The sequence below is a fragment of the Plectropomus leopardus genome, chromosome 14, assembly GCF_026936395.1.
Source record: "Plectropomus leopardus strain MGB_pleo_1.0 chromosome 14, ASM2693639v1, whole genome shotgun sequence".
NCBI lineage: Eukaryota > Metazoa > Chordata > Actinopteri > Perciformes > Serranidae > Plectropomus > Plectropomus leopardus.
Genome location: NC_142189.1, coordinates 30,356,610 through 30,374,909, shown reverse-complemented (window position 1 = coordinate 30,374,909; position 18,300 = coordinate 30,356,610). Strand labels below are relative to the sequence as shown.

Below are 18,300 nucleotides of genomic sequence, written 5' to 3'. Positions count from 1 at the left end.
TTGTTGTAGGTCTGTTGATGCATGTTGTAATCTGTTTCTTTTTACTGTTTTATGGATTTGTTGTTGACAATGTGACTCGTGTGAAGCACTTTGTCACCTTGCTTTGTGAAAGGAGCTATAAACCTTAATTACATACTTGCCCAACATACATGTTGTTTATTTAAAACATCTTAGAAAATGCTGTCATACCATGGTCCACACACCCACTATCAATGTGGCAAATATACATAGAGGGGCAAAAGTCTGCAGAGCTCCTAAGCAGTTAACAAACTGCTGTGTAGTTTTGAATATGTCTTCATGGGATTCACAGAAAAAAAAAAATAGAATAATGATTACTTTAAAAACATTTACCCTTTGGAATCTGGAAAAATTGTAAATATTGCAGAAATAAGAAAACATTACAAGTGGATTTCCTGAAAATTAGCAATATGTAAAATAAAATGAAATAAAATAAAATGATATATTCAAATAAAACCTAATCAAATGAAATTTATTGGATTAGATTGACTTTATTGATCCTGAAGGAAACTGAAGGGTCAAGCAGCTCACAATAAAAGAATAATACAGGACAATAAAATAATAAAATAAATAATAAAATAAATTTAAAAAGTTCAAAACAACAGCTAAAAGTGATAAACACATTTTAAAAAAAGCCTAGAAAATACTAAAGGACTAAAACCTAAAAATAAAAATCAGAGAGTAAATCAAGTAAAATAAAATAAAATAAAAAAACAAGTAAAAACAGAACAAGAAAATTACACCAAAAACGGCTTAAAAATTATTCTAATGATTGAACAATGACTTTAAATATATTATAATGATAAGTATAAAAATAGCTCTCTGGACATTTTTCCCAAGCTTTTTAAATTTTTTCAAATCCATTTATTCCTTGCAATTTGTGAGACATTTCTTGTCGAGTTTCTCTTTGCATTCTTTCCCCATGTTTTTGAATGAAATCATATCAATTTTCCCAGGGTTAACAAATTTTAATATTTGTGAAAGGGGTCCGAATGCAGCACAAGAAAAGTGATGTTGATCCAGGTTGCAAAGGCTTAATACACTAAGTATATGGTGTGTCTGTATTTTACTTGTGCAAACAGTAGATGGCAGCAATGTGTTCAACATCAGCCTGACAGTTACAGTTTGCCTGCTTGCAGCCTTATGATACCATCCAGTATATTGTAATAAATTGAGGCAGTACAAAAATTTCAGCTATACATGGATTAATAGAATATGACATTTAGAGAAAAGAGAACATTGACACCGATCAATTAAAATTTCATGTCTGACTTAACTAAATCTGCTCACTCTGCTGCAAAGACACAAAATAGCACTTTTATAAAACAAAGCAACATAATGTGAAGGGAGACTTCAGCATAACAATCACAATCAGAAATACTTTATTGATCCCTGGGGGTAGCTTGTAGCTAGTTACAGTAGCTCTGATGCCAGCATAGAGAATTATAGCAAGAAGAAATAAGTACAAGCACAAGTAGCCTTTATAAAAATACAAATGTAAAAACAGAACTATATTAATAGTAAACAATAAGCACAATGTGTAAATATTCTAAAAATAAAGTATGTATAATATGCTGAGTATGTAAGTGTGTAAAAATAAAAATGTAAAATAATAGGCTACAGTAATAGACAATTAGCACTTATATGTGAATATTTAAATTATGCCGAGTGTGTGAAGTGTGTAAAGTATAAAACTGTTGCTTGTGCTATAATACTGGTTCGGGGTTTTTTTATGTCAAGCGAGCAGAGGACAGGCTGAATCACACCGGAAATGAACTAACAAATTAAAACAATCGTAGTTTTACAAAGCAGCGCGATGTGTCATTTGTACGACCTTTATTTTTCTAAGCTTGCAGCCGGAAGCGGCGGTGGTCATTGTGGCTAACTCGACATTCAGTTCAACATGTCTCCTTCGCAGACTCTTCTGTGTCAGTAGAAGCGTCTGGATTTTTTGCGAAACTACTGCGTTTTGTAAGTAGCAGTGTCAGCCGTGTGTGTTTCACTTCGACGCAGCAACACATGCTAACGTGTTAGTAATGTTATGTGCGTTTACGGGGCCGCTGTGTCCGCTGTCATTCGGCTGTTATTGAAACCCGGCGAGCGCTTTAACGTTAGCCTGGAAGTGTTAGCTCGCTGTTTATTCTGGGAACATGGTTGTTGACCTGCTTTTACATGACCTGGCAGGCGGCGAAGCCGCTAATGGCAGATGGCGTTGCCGATAAATCTTGTGAAGTCGTTTCTAAATCATTTAGTCTCCGGCTGGGTATGTTAAAACCTTTGTGGTATATATAGAAATTTATAAGCCTTTGAACGTTAGCCGCAAGCTAACGTTAGCTGTACCCAGCGTTAGAGCGTTGCTCCAGCTAACGGTAACTGCCAGGTGAGACTGTGACTGAATATTGCTGCTGTTCAGGCATAACATTTGCTAGCGGTGGCTAAATATTGTGCTTCTAACAACCTTTAAGCTGTACTGTCCCGATAAGTGCTGGCTAATTTCGTTCACAAACTTGCAGGTGTATCTAACTGAACACGGCACGTTAGCTTTAAAACTGTGTGTATACACATATACAAGTTGCTCGGTGGATGACCGAATTTAGTTATGAGTTAATCATTTATGAACACTAGCCAATGGTCACGTTTGATAGGGGAGGTTGTCGTTCCCGGATTTTGTCATCAATTCGTTAGCTAATGCCCGGGAGATATCCTCCTAAAACTAGGGAGCGTTAGCTGGGCGTTATTAACGTGTTGTCCTCTCCGCAGCAGGTTAGCAGCAAGCTAGCGGGCCGTTGTCAGCCAGGACCCAGAAAAGCATCATCATCATCAATGGTGTGTCTACATCCCGGAGCCGTCACATTTTCCTGTGTCCGCTCAATGAACCATCTCCTCAGCTCTCATCACAGTGAGTACTTTACCAGAGTCAATCTCTTAGGGACTGTTGCTTATTTATCAGAGTGGAGGGGGAAGTGCAAAACAGGTGGAGGCATTTAAAATGTTTTTCAGCACAGGGGAGGGAGTTTAGTTTGTTGTATTTGGCTCAGGGAAAGAATATTCTAGTTTACAGGGTCCCCACAGTCACTCGTGCCTTATATATAAAGACAAACAATGATGCACCTTTATATATAAGGCAATTCTTGGTTTTCTCCCAAACTACCTATGTTTTTTTATCACACGAAAAAGTACCAGACAGTATTCATTGCATTCTTAGGACGTCTTAATGCTCTCTGTCCCGAACGATCGGGCAGAAATTGGGCAAAGGGCTTTTGGTTGTTCTGTACCCTCAGCCTTGAATTTGTTGCAGAATGACTTGCAACTCAAGGAACTGGTGTCATTAAATGTTTTTAAATCTAAAATGATATACTCTATAAGATATTTTTAGCTTGCCTGTTTGTACAACTGACTCTCAAGGAAGTTGTTTTTTGACTCAGATTGTTTGTTTTGTTTTTGTCTCACTCTTACTGAATGCCAGTTAACTGTATTGATATGTAAGATAATTTGAATCTCATATGTGTTTATAACACAGGGCACTTGTGACAAGAAATGTTATGGGTGAAAAGTCACGGCAAAGTTTGGAAATTCTGTCCATGAAAATGTGTGGGAACCCTGACTTAAATGGTTGTGTTTTGTATGTATTTGAATTATCAGAACCTCAAAACCCACAAGTGGCTTTGAAAGCCATGTTTCTGCAAAATCTCCAAAATCGCGCTTTTTTTATAGCCAGAAACTGAAAAATGTAGATATTATTGGTCGAGGGAGCGTCTTTTTGCCCCAGTCACTCAAGGAGGGTCTTGGGAAAATATGAATATCTTCAGAGAGGGTCATGATATAAAAAAAAATATAGAAAGATTGCACTCCAGCTAACCCCCACTCTGATGAATAAAGTAAACCCTTTAATCCTTTGAAATCTTAGCAAATTGTCTTAATTTCTCTGAGAAACATGGGAAGAAGGCAATGAACAATAAAAGATGACATCATCCAAAGCAAGAAATTAGTAAAAGTTACAAGAAAATTCAATGAAAAAAGAAAGTAAAAACAAACAAACAAAGAAATGACTTGGAAAAAGGGCTTAAATAATATAATATAATATAATTTATAATATAATATATAATATAATATAATAATATAATATAATAATAAAATTATAATTTAGTAACATCATTTTAAATATTCAACTCTGATAATTGTAAAACATTTTTTGTTAGCTTTTTCCTTTTTTCTCCAGACATTTTACCCTAGCTTTTTCAAAATCATTTTCTAAATCTATTAATTTCTTGCTATTAGTGGAACATTTCTTTCAAGTTGATCATAGCCATTTTCCCCATGTTTTTGAAAGAAATCACACTAAAGAGCTCAGGATTCAAACGTTTTAAATACTTGTGAAAGGCACTTGGAAACAGGATGAGAAAAGTGCTGTCGTTCTAAGATTTCAAAGGGTTAATACTGTGCAAATTAGCAGCTCCACATCACACTTGTGATGCAGTACTCCGTCTCTCTCAGGCTGCACATGTATGGCGTTTGCGAGGCTCGGAGGGGAGTTCTGCCAAGCCCAGCACCTGCTGCTTATTGTGGACAAGTGAACAGGAGACACCAGCTAGGCGCAAACACTGCCATTGACGCACACAGGTGGGTAGTAGAAAGACCTGGTCAGTCACATGATGAAAAAGCTCTCCATTTCTACCACCTTACAGTGTACAGGCAGCAGATAGCAGAGGCACACTGAATCAACACAGATACAGATACTGGTTATAGTACATGTCCTTATATGTAGCTAGTCATTGACGCCATCCAGCTTTGGCCTATCAGAAAACAGCCCACGCCAAATTGGTCTGATTTCATTCACACCAGAATCTCAGCAAAAACATGTTACTGAAAATAAATCTGTAGGCAAAAGGATCACATTAATCATAAAACAGCAAGCAGTTTACAATGGAATGACTGTCTCCATGTCCTCCTAGGTCCTTACTGCCATCCTGTTCAACCCATATGAAGACAAGCCAACCCTCAGCCTGTCAGCTGTCCCGGGGAGTAGGAGAGGCTGCGCTTTTATCCCAGGACTTTCCTCACAGCTCTTCTCCCTTCCTGCTTTTCCTCTCTTCTTCTGCTCTGATTCGTACCAGTCTTCTCTGAATGGGCTAGCAGATTCGAAAGAAAGGACAGACAGATCTTTTTTTTTTTTCTGTCTTCATCTTTTTTTTTCTTCTTGACTGTGGGTGTCTTCTCTCCAGTCCTTTTGATCCCAATCTGTTAGATTTTCATTTTTGTCGAAAACCAAGCCAATTTTAGTTTTTCCTTAATTGCCAAAAAAGTAGATTTCACTCCTTTTATTTCTGTCCCAGGAAATTGGTCTTGTCTTTTTGTTTTATATTCAGAGTTTTGTCTCCGAAGGAAAAGGTGATTTACAGTTTTTGCCCATAAATATACAGCTGCATTAGTTAATAAAATAAGTCACAAAGCTGTTTTGCATTTTTTTAAAAACAGTTTTTTTCTTTTAGTGAAAACTTTTTAAATTTGAAACAATCAGAAGACTTTCGCTTTAATTCCTTTGAAGAAGACCCCGTCTCTTAGCCTTTGAAGCACAGAACTTTTCTGATCTTTTATCTGCATTAATAAACCTCTGAGGGTGTAAAAATGAACCGACCGGCCCCGGTGGAGATCTCTTATGACTGCCTGAGATTCCTCATTACGCACAATCCCACCAATGCACAACTGGGAAGGTTTATAGAGGTAGCGCACATTTTAATCAGTCGTTCATATCTTTTATTAATTCTCTTTTAATAGAGAGGGAAAGCCGAAGTGACGTGCTTATCAAAGTGTGTTTTGATGTGCAGGATCTGAAGGCATTTGGAGTTAACACCCTGGTGAGAGTGTGTGCTGCTACATATGACAAGGCTCCAGTGGAACAAGAAGGTATACATGTCCTGGTGAGTACCATAGATACACACCCGATTAGGGCTACTCATGTACTTACTAACAACGTCAAGTGCACATCCTAAATCCAGCAATTTATCTTTCAAACGATAATTTTATGTTGTAAAAGCACGGTGCAATGCTCTGTGGTAATAGAGTTTCAAAATTGTATAAAAGCAGCTGCTGCCACGTTTTCATGTAAACGTATGAAAACCATACATGCATTAACATTAGAGATGCCATCATACAGCCATGTGTCTGGCAGAGTGTTGCAAACTTTGGTTGATACTGGACAGTATTTACCATGAGTTTTTATAGTACTGACATTGGGATTTTTTACATAGATTACTGTGAAACCAGGAATGGTTCCATCCCCATCAGTTGCAGAAGGGTTGCACGGTGCAATGCTCTGTGGTAATAGAGTTTCAAAATTGTATAAAAGCAGCTGCTGCCATGTCACTTTTTTTCTGTAGCTGCAGATAATTTTATGTTGTAAAAGCTGTCAACATTTAGTTTTTCAATTGTTTCATATTTGATTTTGTAGTTATTTATTATTTATGATTTAATATTATTTGGCAGCTTTGGGATGTTGAAGCCAACACAGTTTTTAGTACTGCAATTTTTGCACTGTTGTCCATGATAATCTGTTTTTGATGGGAGAAAAAAAAGCTTATTTTGTTATTATTTCAATTTTATTTTTTTAAATCCCATTCATCGATTAATCGAAAAAATAATCAACCGATTAATCGATTATCAAAATACCTGTTAGTTGCAGCACTGAACTGCACATAATGTCTCTTTACAAAAATCATGACCTGGTTACTCAAGATAATCCACAGGACTTGTTGTGAGCGGTTTCATGTAGGAGGTATTTTCTTTTACCAAATGAAACTCGCCACCTGAGCTCTAGATAGTAATGGCGTCCTGCTCGGCTCATTAGCCAGCTCAGTGGTGGACAGTGAGCTAGCAGTAGATGCACGCTTCCATCTGAGCAGTGATACAGCCGGCAGGTGTAGTTTGGTAAACTCTTAAGGTCGATATCTTCAGCACTCGGAAGCTCACACCAAAACAATCTCGACTGATGAATAGCACTTCAGGTAAGAGGAAACCTGTTCTCTTGAGTTGTGGGTAAAGTGTCTCTTTAAGGCGGACTCTTAACCTTCAAAAAAACATGTGGAGACAAATTGATGAGATAAAGTAACGACTTGAAATCCTCCCCAGGATTGGCCGTTTGACGATGGTTCCGCCCCTCCAGACCAGGTGGTTGATGATTGGCTGAACCTGCTGCAGACAAAGTTTCGAGACGAGCCTGGCAGCTGTGTGGCTGTGCACTGCGTCGCTGGACTCGGGCGGTTAGTATCCACTAAACACAGAATTTCATATGTTAATGTGTTGTGTTTATCACATATGAACAGCTTTCTGAAATAAATTAATGAGCCAAGTCAGTTTAGTTCGTAGACTGTATAAAATAATAGACGCACTAACTGTGATGTCAGCCATTGGTTTGTAGACTGCCATTCTAAAGCCTCAAATTCGGCATTTTGGCATTTGCCAACTTGGTTTTTTGGCTCCAGAAGTGAACGTATTTGCACAAGAGATTGGAGCTGTGGATGAGTAAGGGATGGATTTTACTCGCAGACTGTAGTGATGCTTCATAGATTAAAATTATTTTTGTACCAGGCTTTAAATATGTTTATTTCTGGTGAAAGTTGGGCATTTCAGCCTGGGGGTCCATGGGGATTGACTCACTTCTGGAGTCGGCCTCAGGTGGCCATTCAAGGACCTGCAGCTCTTGGCACTAATGTGTTAGCTTCAGTTTTCAGCCTCAGAGGTTGCTGCTTGGCTCAGGGTTTTTTTTTTTTTTGTGTGCGTGTTTATTTGTTTCTTTATTTTTCGGCTGCTGATTTGCATGAAATCTGTAAAACTCGGCGTTCATTGTCAGCTGTTAGAGATGAAACGGTATGTATATTTTATATCATAGTTATAGTGACCAAAGTTATCACGGTCTATTATAATGGTTTTGTTAAAGTGTGCTGATACACACACTGAAACAATTTCGGTAAGTTTTAAATGAAAAACATAACTGAAGTTAGCAGTACTATGCACTTGTTTGCAGAAACATTAATCTATTAACAAAGCCAATACCTCATGTAAACGTATGAAAACCATACATGCATTAACATTAGAGATGCCATCAAACAACCATGTGTCTGGCAGAGTGTTGCAAACTTTGGTTGATACTGGACAGTATTTACCATGAGTTTTTATAGTACTGACATTGGGATTTTTTACATAGATTACTGTGAAACCAGGAATGGTTTCATCCCCATCAGTTGCAGAAGGGTTGCACGGTGCAATGCTCTGTGGTAATAGAGTTTCAAAATTGTATAAAAGCAGCTGCTGCAATGCCAGTTTATTCTGTAGCTGCAGGATCAAAAATTAAAATTTGGCACTTACTCAGTTAAAAGGAAAGTTAGAGCCAAAAGTCAAATTACAAACTGAATTAAAATACTGTTTTAAGACGTCTGCTTCAAAAAGGACTGCCCAAACAGATGGTTGGACATTTTTAAATTCTATTTGTTGTTTGTGCTCAGAGCTCCTGTGTTGGTGGCGGTGGCTCTGATAGAGAGTGGGATGGAATATGAAGATGCCGTTCACTTCATCAGACTGTGAGTACAAAACACTCATTCTGCTGTTCTCCTTTTGACTTACATGCCCAAACAACTGCTCTGCTTTTCATGTGCCACATTCAGTACTTTCTATGTTGTTTTTAGAAATACTGCCTCTTGTTTTAAGCATAATATCACTTGTTATGTTGTCAGGAAGCGTCGCGGAGCGTTCAACTCCAAGCAGCTGCTATACCTGGAAAACTACAAACCTAAACTGTGTCTGCGCTCCAAAGATGCCAACGGACAGAGCTGCTGTATACAGTAGGAACCACATCTTCACTGGAAGACTTTCGCCTCGTAATGTTAAATGGAAAGTTGGCATGTTCTGGTGACATTTAAGGCCACAAAGTCTATTCACAGCACTTATTATTTCTGTATTTCTAAAAAATCTGGCAATTCATGTCAAATTTCTGAAAATCTGCTAAAACAATATACAATCTCTGATTTTACTTAAAAAATGAACCGAAAACAGGGAGGGTGTTAAAAAGTTTTTATTTCTACTTTTTGGTCTGTAAAATCACCTTAATATGTAGCAAAAGGAACCATTAACCCATTAAAGGGAAACCACACTGATAAAACTGAAGTAATTTGAACTCTTAGTGTCACTGAAAGTAAAAAAAAAACGACAGCAACAACAAAAAAACATTCATTTCAGAGGCCCCTCTCTAAATTCAGTGTTTCAGGTGCAGCTATAATAAATGCCATTGATGGTTAACAGACTTGATCAGATTTAAATTTACTTTGGGATCAGACAGTATAGAAAATTGTGTGTCAGTAGTCAAGTGTGTTTGACAGTTAATTCATTCTTGTGATGTTAAACTGGTCTGCAGCTTGATATTTGTCCTAAGCTCCAACACTGCAAATGCTGAATAAATAGTTGGCAGTATGTGCTTTCAGAGGCTTGCTGGTTTATTGCACATCAATCCACACAGTGGTCCAGGCTGATTTGTTTATTCCAATGTTTCTCCACTGACCAAATCGATGTCCTGCAGCCAGAGTACAGCGCAGATGATAAAGAACTCAAAAAGCAAATATTCAGGAGCAGTGTGTAGAATTTGGAGCGATTTGTTGGCAGAAATGGAATCAGATTTTCATAATTTTGTTTGAAACAGTGTTTTATCACCGGAAACTGAGAGTCTAGCTTAGAAAACGCACGTCATAACTACATAGGGAGCAGGTTCTCCTCCACAAAGCCTGCCCTGTTGCACCATGGCACATCTACCGTAGCCCACAAAGGACAAACCAAACACTGGCTCTGGAGAGGGCCGTAGAATCACATTTTTACGTTAACTGAAGGCTACCAATTTTTTTTCACATGCTTGAAAAAGGAAGGGTATTTAATTGGTTGCAATCTGCAACCTCACCACTAGATGCCACTAAATTCTACACGCTGCACCTTTAAGAAATTTGCTTTAACAAATATTTCACACTCCAAATGATCATTTGTGTATCGGTTACTCACCCCATGTCATGTTGAATTTGCTAAGAAAACATTGTTTTTGTCGCATGCTTCCAGTGAATGAAGAATTTGAAAACTGAGAAAATTTTGGATGAATTGAAGTAAATGAGGGCTTTACAAAACGTCCAGGACTGAATGTGACACAGAATTAAACTGTTGAATCGGATTTGACTGTTTAATATGCTCAAACATAAACCAGAGATTGTTTCAGATTAAGTTGCTGCTCATTCACCGCTTTCAAGCAGACGGTCTCTCCTCTCTCTTCTGTGTGGCTACCTGCAAGTTTGCAGCTTTAAAGAGTAGCCAGAAAGCCAAGAGCACTCATTCTGTAGCAAAATCTGGGGAACAAAACATCCCCAAAAGAACGCCACATAGCAAGCGAAAAAAAGTCTGTTCAACTTGAAGCTATCTCAGTCGACTTTGGGTCTCTGACTGATTCGAATCTCTAACTTTTAAAGGTCAGCCCCCCAAAACATAAATAATTATAATTATCATTATAGAAGTTGCTGTGAGCTTTAAATTCACCACTCCTAATCAGAAAATCTCTCCTCTGTGCTACTGCCTGCATGTCCGCAACTCTGTGTACCAAAGACTAACATAAAAGTCAAGAGCACTCACTCCGCAGCAAAGTCTGGGGACCAAAACGTCCCCAGAAGTACACTGCACAGATCAAACAACTTCTCAACTGGAAGCAATCTCAAGTCAATTTAGGGTCTCCGATCGATGATTCAAATTCCTGACTTCCAAGCAGCAGCCCTAAAAACGTCACACAACTCTTGCAGTTTAATCCAAGTTTCATATACAGTATGCAGTTGGATGTTCAGTACTTCCCAAAAACACAGCTGCTTATCTTGACTTGTTAGTGACATTTTAGCAAAAATGTGTTTGCAAAGAGCTGAGCATTGGACTAGATTAATGAGATTTGGATTATACTGCAGGAGTTTGTAAATGGGTATTTTGAGATAGTTTTACTTTCAGTTCCATGTCGTCCCCCTTTACTTCAGTTCAGCTGGAATTTCCCCTGTTTTTGGGTTCTTCGTTCACTTTGGAGGCATTTTAGAAAAACAAATATTTCTTCCCGAATGTAACATAACATGTGGTGAGATATTGATCAACAAATTCTCTTTTAAATAAGAGTTTAAAAAGATTTATAAATATATTGTATGCTCTATTAAACAACAATACAATCTATCTACTTAGTGTATGTCCCAAGTCAGAGTCATTGGCACACAGTCTGCTTCTCTAGAACAATCTTGTGTTGGTTGTAAATGTTTGACACTGTCCTTCACCAAAGGCACAAGGACCAACATGCTAAAAGGTCAGCTGGTGAATGTATTTTTATATTAACACTTTAAAGTTTTGGTGGATTGTCCTATTAGCTATCAACTGTGAAGAACACTAATATAGTCATCAGTATGTCTTTTGTAATTCGTTGGCCCCAGTGCTCTTTACCTCCACTGCACTACACACAATATTTCCCGACATAGTGCGTGATGGAGTGGCAGCATACAGTATGTGATTTATTGGTCTTCCTGCTAGCAATTTAACATCGATTATATTGAGCAGTATTAGCGGGATACCTCAGAATGTTGACTGATAGTAAGCTCTATGCAGACACATGAGCATGTACTATTTCCTGTAAGATGGTAAAGAACAGTTACATGTACTAATAGGACAATCTCCCACATTCTCCCACTTTCTGTATTGCTGTTTCAACCACCAGAGGACAGGACTGTGGAGCCAGCACGGCTGCCACTGAAACATTTAGTGGACGTAGCTCTCGTCAGTCTGTACCTGCTTAGCTGTCTGGTCGGCTGCTGTGTTTATACGATGCTGTTGGGTCTTTGTGATGTTATTATTTTTTTCTATAGTTTTTATTTTTTTCCCCCTGTACCCTTGACCTGTTTGTACTTGTTATTTATTTATTGATTCCACAGTGTTTTTTTTGTGAAATGTCTGTCTGCTAGAAAAACTATCTAGTGGTCTTGTTGGAAAATTAAAGTGTTTAAAGTAAACCGTTGCTTGGTGCAGAAAGTATTTTGAAAATCATCCTATTTGTAGTTCCATGTGTCTGTATTGTGAGTTATGAAAAAAATGAGTTGTCATTTTTTGTTATTGTATTTTCAAGCATATTTGCATAAAATTGATCAAAAATTCAAAATTTATTTCAGATTAAAGGAATACTTCCCCTCTCAAATGACCATTTTTATATCAGTTCTGTGAAATACGAAACTTTTTGTGAATTTGTGAAGAAAACTTTGTTTTTCCTGCATGCCTCCACAGTGAATGTAGAATCCAAAAATGGAGAAAAAAATTTTGATAAGAAAATGGGGTCCACTTTGAACAGCAGCAAAACTAGATCAAAACACCTGTTTTAAACAGAAAAATCCAAGTCTCATTTATCCAGCCAAACGTTCAGCACATCCCAAACAAACAGTCCTCTCTGACAGCCAACTGACTGTGAAGTATCTGTACTCTCTTCACAGTCAGACTCCTTTAACAAAAACAGTATTTTTACTGCTCTGAACACTGCTGGTCTACCACAGCCTCAATTGGTATTTTGTTTGTGTTATTGTGTGACTTTCCTGAATCTGAAATAACGCTTTCAATAACACAAGCAAACTAACTGACTGAGCCAGTGGCAGAGCAGCAGCTCCCGACTTCAGCGAGGAAAAATGACTGTTTTTATAAATGGAGTCTGACTTTGAAGAGAGAACAGATACTTCACTTTCAGTTCCCCATCAGAAAGGCCTGACTGTTCGGGAAGCGCTGAACATACGACCGGATAAGCGAGATTTACTGCACAAGATGTCTAAGAGTTTGTAAACAAATATTTTGATATAATTTTGCTGTTGCATAAATGTGGACCCCGGCAACTTGACTCAAGAATTTTATCAGATTTGATTCTTAGTTCTTTGCAAAGGCGTGCAAGAAAAACGATTGTATACTTCTCAAATTTAGCGTAACTGGGGGTGAGTAATTGCTGCATGAATTATCATTTTGGGGGTGAAGTTGTCCTTCAATAGCCTCTTAATTAAACCACTCTTTTGATAATTAAGATAAGACCATTTTATCAATAGAAACCGAGTTATATCTTCAAAAGCACTTTTTTGTTAATATTTTTAAATGAGGCTTTACAAACTGTCGGGCTGCTTCTCAGTATCAGGTCACAGTCACTGGACTGCATATAGGACTGCAGCTGCAACACGGCAGCTACCCAGTGTGATGCTGAGCGTGACCTGTCCTCAGTCAACTCTCCGAGTGTGTGTGTGTGTGTGTGACACACAGTGAGAGATTGCCTCTGGCTGCAGTGATGCTGTGTGAATGTGGCCATCAGGGCGGAGTGACAGCATCGCATGGAGCCAATTCAAGGTTGATTGGTTTTATTGACTGACCCGACAACACACACGCTCATGAACTAACCTTGAACAAAAGAGCCACAGCGGATAAATATAATAAAAGCGCACAAACTGGGGTTTGAATCTGGATTCTTAAATACATAACTGAGGAAAAGATGTATCGAAGCTGTCTTTCATGTTCATGTTCACTGAAAGAAACAACTGAAATCCACATTAAGCCCCTGAGTGACTTTTTTAGACATTAGCTCAGTGATCTGAGAAAAAAAAAAATTAAGTGGACTCCATTGTTGGAAGAAAGTATACCATTATATTTCCCTTATTTGTTCAAGTTTGGTTTTATTTGTAGAGCATGCTCGTATACAATTACAATTAAAGTGCTGTGCAGTGTTGAAACAGTAGAAAAAGCATTCATAACACTGAACACAGACAACACACTAACAAGAAGGAACGCCTTTCTGAAAAAACTACCATTTTTTTCAACAAATAAAAGGATTCTTTGAGTTATTGCAATTTTACATGTCCCCAAATGAGTGTAAGGGCTAAATGCAAACTGGGAACAATAACTTACAGTAAATATACAGCTTCATATACTGCTATACAGAGATGAAAATAAAATTTTCTCTGCTCCTGAGCATCAGTGCAGAGAGGTCAAGTTCAAATGTTTCTGTGATCAGGCTGAGTGTTGGTAGCTGCTGTGGACAGTAGAGGGCGCTCACATCCTGCTACACAGTGAACATTAGAACTGAGTCATTTGCACTCAGGTTAAAATAATAATTAAAAAAAACTCTTTTGCAGTTTTGTAAATGTTTTTCTTTTTTTTCAGGAGAGCTGAAGTGACTCCGTTTATGTTAAAACAAAAATAAAAATGATAAAGTCCTGCTGTACAATGTTAGACAAATGCTTAACATATGTGAGCTAAGGTACTGTAATGTACTGTTTATTATTAATAATAATGACACTGTGGTTTGTACACTGTCCCTTGATCAGTAAGAGCACACACACACACATACACGCGCGCGCATACACACACAGAAAGAGTCCTGCAGTGTCCTTGGCAGCTGAGGACAGCTCTGTGATAATCTGCTGAATATATGACAGCTGAACATCTCTAAGCTCTGTAAGCTACACGACCCTGCGCGTGAGTGTGTGTGTGTGTGTGTGTGTGTGTGTGTCGTGGAGTCAAAAACACAACTGTCTTTTTTTAAAATTAATAAAACATTTTTAATTACAGATGGAGGGATATAAAAAGATAAAAGAAAATCTGGGTCACAAATACAGGGGAGTGGTGGGTATTATGGAAAACGTCAAGTCTGCCTAGGATTGTGTTAAGGGACTGTTTGTTATTTATGAAAGGGGAGGGGGTTGGTGACAGATCAAATTAAGTAATGGGGGGGGGGCTATTTTTTATTTAGTGTTAGAGGGGCACACAAATATAAAAAGATTTTAGCTGATTTAATTCCTCAGAAAATTGGCTAAATTTCTTTCAAAAAGATGGTAAGACATTAATGACCAATGCCAGAAAAAATGACCCCAAATTAGCAAGGAAAAAGCAGAGAAAAAAAGAAAAAACAAAAAAGAAAAGCAAATTACCTGCAAATTTGAAAAGAAAGAAGAAAAAAGTTAAAAAAAAAAAAACAAACAAAAAAAAACAAGGAAATGACCTTGTAAAAGTGCTTAAAAATATAATTGTGAGACAATTTTAAATATGTAATCATGATAATTTTAGATGTGGTTTTTCTGTTGCTTTTTTATTTTTTTCTAAACATTTTTCCCAAGCATTGAAAAAAAAAAAAATGTATTTATATTTTTCTTGCAATATTTGCATCTTTGCTTAACAAGTTGCTCATTGCCTTTTTTCATGTTTTTGAAGGACCTGCATCAGTTAACTCACAGTTCAAAGGTTTAAAGATGTCTGAAAGCAGCACAAGAAAAGAAATTTTGCTCCTGGTTTGTAAGGGTTAAAAGAAAACATGGGATTTGAAAGGGATGTTTTCTTTGAAAATCACCAAAATTACACCCTTTATCGTAGCCAGAAACTGCAAAACAGAAAATTTTGTTGGATTTTTAATTTGATGGACCTTGAACACGTGGGAAAATGCCTCTGTCAGAAAAAAAACCCATAACCAAATGTGATCTTAAACTAGTGCTATTTCATCAATTTCAATTGAAATTAAATGATTGCAGGAACTAACCAGCATGCAAAAGTGTAAACAAGAGTGAAAAATTCATGTTTCATCTTCACCTGTTCACTTTCAAACATCAGTAAGTTCTTCCAATATAAAATATATTTATGGATTAGGGAGATTCATGTATTTTCCCTAAAATCACTTGTGGAGGCTCAAGAAAAAAAAAATTGTAGCTTTGGTTAAAAAAAAAAGTCTGCGCTCCTCCTTTGATAAATAAAGAACAGTCCCTAAAAAAATACCATGGCGTATAATAATGTTTTACTAAAAGCCATTATTAATTGCTACAGGTATGATAAAATAAAAAGTGATCATCATATTCTAAAGTATTGTTGTAACCGTCACAAATTAGCTGTAACACTGAAAAAAAAAAGTTGCTCACACAGCTGATGGAGGGCGCTCTCACTCAAAATAACGTCAATTAAAATCTCCGGAAAATACTATTGAATTTTACATTGCTGATTGTTCCAACACCGATTTTTGCGACATACACTACTGAAACAGGAGGCCGTTTATTGGGAGGAGGAGGAGGAGGAGGAGGAAGAGGAGAGAGCGGATCGGGACGGTGACCCACTTCACCCCGCAGTGTACCCGGAGGAGCTCCCGCTGTGGATGAACAGGATGAAATCAGTGAAATTCAGATAATGAAACTACAAACGGAGCTCCCAGCTTCCTCAAATCCACTGGTATTTCCTCTGTAACACACACACACACACACACAGAGACTCTCTCCCTTTGTGTGTGTGTGTGTGTGTGTGTGTGTGTGAGGAAGGAAGAGGGAGGGACAGAGAGAGGAGAGTGGACAGAGGAGCCTGAGTTTTAGTTTTCGGAGCATCTGGATGTGCGTCTGAGGAGAGGAGAAGGAGAAGAAGAGTTTGGATGTATGGAAAATTACCTGGCGGCTGAGGAACTGACCGAAAAAGCTCAGTAGAAGAAGAGCGGAGGACGCCGAGGAGGGAAACGAGGAGGAGAAAGTTTGTTTTTCTAACGGGACAGCAGACTGACAGCAGGAATGTTACCGGTGAGTTTTCATTCATGAAATGTATCGTGTTTGGCAGAAATGTACCGTCTTTGCTAACGTAAGGCTGCACATTAACGGCTAAACATTTGAAAGCTAGCTGCTCCAGTTAGGAGCTTTAACACCGGACGTGCAGCTAAACGACAAGCTACATTTTTAAACATTCATTACGAACATTTGAATAAAATATTTTTATCAGCTATAATTAAAGAAGAACAACTTTTGATAGCTTGTATCGTCATGATTTGATTATGTTCACGTCAGCAACTCCCCAATTAATGGACAGGAAAGCAGTGCGCGTGAAACTCTGACGAAAGAAATCCAAACAAAAATAAAAAAGATTGGATTTTTCTAAAGGTAATGTAATCAAGGTAAGGAGCTTTACAGTGATATGTAGCGTCGTGAATGACTTTAGAGAAACAAACGCCCCAACAGCGTTAAAACCCCGTGATGAATTTAGTGTCGAATCAAGATGCCAAATTTAAACAACACAACCGGAAGTTGTGCGCGCAGCTTTCAAAATGTCAACTTTTGAAGTGTCCTTTACTCGAGTTTTTTTTTTTTTTTTTACTTCACTACATGTATTTGATAACTTTAGTTACTTTGTTGAGTCAGATTAATAATTCAAGATATAATCAACAGCTAGTTTTGGCAAATAAAATATTTCGTAAAAAAAACTCTCACAATGGGAGTCTGGATTGTATGTCACAGAGTTACTGAGTACTTTTTACTTTTTGTACTATCAATATTCGGTTGCTAATATTTTTGCACTTTTGCTTGAATAAGACTTGGGATGCACTTGTAACAGAGTATTTCTGCACTCTGGTAATACAACTTTTTTTGATCTTCCACCACTGCTGGTATGTGGTAAAGAAGATAAGATGACACTTTATTGATTCCACACTGGGGAAATTCTCATGTTACAGCAGCTCAAGAATCAAGAGAAAAATGCAAAAAAGTCATGCATTGCTAAAATAGTGCTAAAAATATCACAAAAAGACATGAGATAGAATAAATAAAATAATATAAAATCTTCATACACCTTTCACTTACATGTTCATGACTGATAGCTGCGCTGGATAACTGTATTGCACACATGGTGTGTAGTATATTTACTGTAAAGATATAGAACTATGGCCGATAAATCTTATAGCACAGTAAGTGGCGAAATGTTGCATGGTAGGAAATTGCACAGGCATGTTACATTGTATAAATATGAAGAATATGGATAGGTGCATATGTGAATATGTATGATTATGAGTAAATGTGTGTTTTTATTACTGGGTGAGTGAAATAGGTGTCGTGTGCAGTGTGTGCACAATTTGTATGAAGTTGTTTTTGTTCTGACTGTTGTGTTTTTAATGTTATGGTGTGATTATTGTTTTTATTGTAAGTGTGGAGGCATTATCTGTGCAGCACTGAATCCAAGACAAATTTCCTCTGTGGGGACTCTAAAGTACATCACATTGTATAAATACATATCTGTGGTGTTGTAAGTGATGAATGATGGAGACAGGGACGGGAACAGTGTTACATGATGTTGGTCTAGTTAAAGAGTCTGACTGCTGTTGGAATTCTGCTGTGTTTTTGGGGTTTTTTTTTGCTCTGGGCGCAGCACTTTGTTACTGAAGGAGTTGGTTAAGACCCCACAGTCTCATGCAGGGACAGGGGGTCTTAGTCCATGAAAGAC

The 18,300-nt window shown here is 37.6% G+C and overlaps 2 protein-coding genes across 5 annotated transcripts in view; both read left to right on the top strand.

Annotated features, from left to right (window-relative positions):
• Nucleotides 1-1,852: 1,852 nt before the first annotated feature.
• Nucleotides 1,853-12,065, top strand: LOC121953715 (protein tyrosine phosphatase type IVA 2-like). Of its 4 annotated transcripts, none has more exons than XM_088087524.1 (8): nucleotides 1,853-1,989; nucleotides 2,779-2,917; nucleotides 4,513-4,638; nucleotides 4,971-5,739; nucleotides 5,844-5,936; nucleotides 7,144-7,274; nucleotides 8,517-8,591; nucleotides 8,745-12,065. In XM_088087524.1, exons 4-8 carry the CDS (start codon nucleotides 5,644-5,646, stop codon nucleotides 8,854-8,856), a joined length of 507 nt encoding a protein of 168 aa, XP_087943650.1. In that variant the 5' UTR covers nucleotides 1,853-1,989; nucleotides 2,779-2,917; nucleotides 4,513-4,638; nucleotides 4,971-5,643; the 3' UTR covers nucleotides 8,857-12,065. The 4 variants fall into 4 exon arrangements, with proteins under 4 accessions (XP_087943650.1, XP_087943653.1, XP_087943651.1 ...); XM_088087527.1 differs by having other exon boundaries at nucleotides 4,496-4,638; XM_088087525.1 differs by having other exon boundaries at nucleotides 1,880-1,989; nucleotides 2,782-2,917.
• A 4,199-nt stretch (nucleotides 12,066-16,264) lies between these two features.
• The window catches only part of LOC121953508 (apoptosis-stimulating of p53 protein 1-like), a 74,827-nt gene continuing 72,791 nt past the window's right edge, over nucleotides 16,265-18,300 (top strand). The window contains exon 1 of the mRNA XM_042500669.2: nucleotides 16,265-16,613. Within this exon, the coding sequence (XP_042356603.2) occupies nucleotides 16,605-16,613 (9 nt within the window). The 5' untranslated portion in view covers nucleotides 16,265-16,604. The remainder of the gene's footprint in view (nucleotides 16,614-18,300) is intronic.

What these genes read in the sequence shown, in the direction of transcription:
- LOC121953715 (XM_088087524.1), top strand. Translation starts at nt 5,644, where the DNA reads ATGAACCGACCGGCCCCGGTGGAGATCTCTTATGACTGCCTGAGATTC. An exon ending in AACTGGGAAGGTTTATAGAG is followed by an intron (nt 5,740 to 5,843) that starts GTAGCGCACATT and finishes TTTGATGTGCAG; the next exon opens with GATCTGAAGGCATTTGGAGT. An exon ending in TGCGTCGCTGGACTCGGGCG is followed by an intron (nt 7,275 to 8,516) that starts GTTAGTATCCAC and finishes GTTTGTGCTCAG; the next exon opens with AGCTCCTGTGTTGGTGGCGG.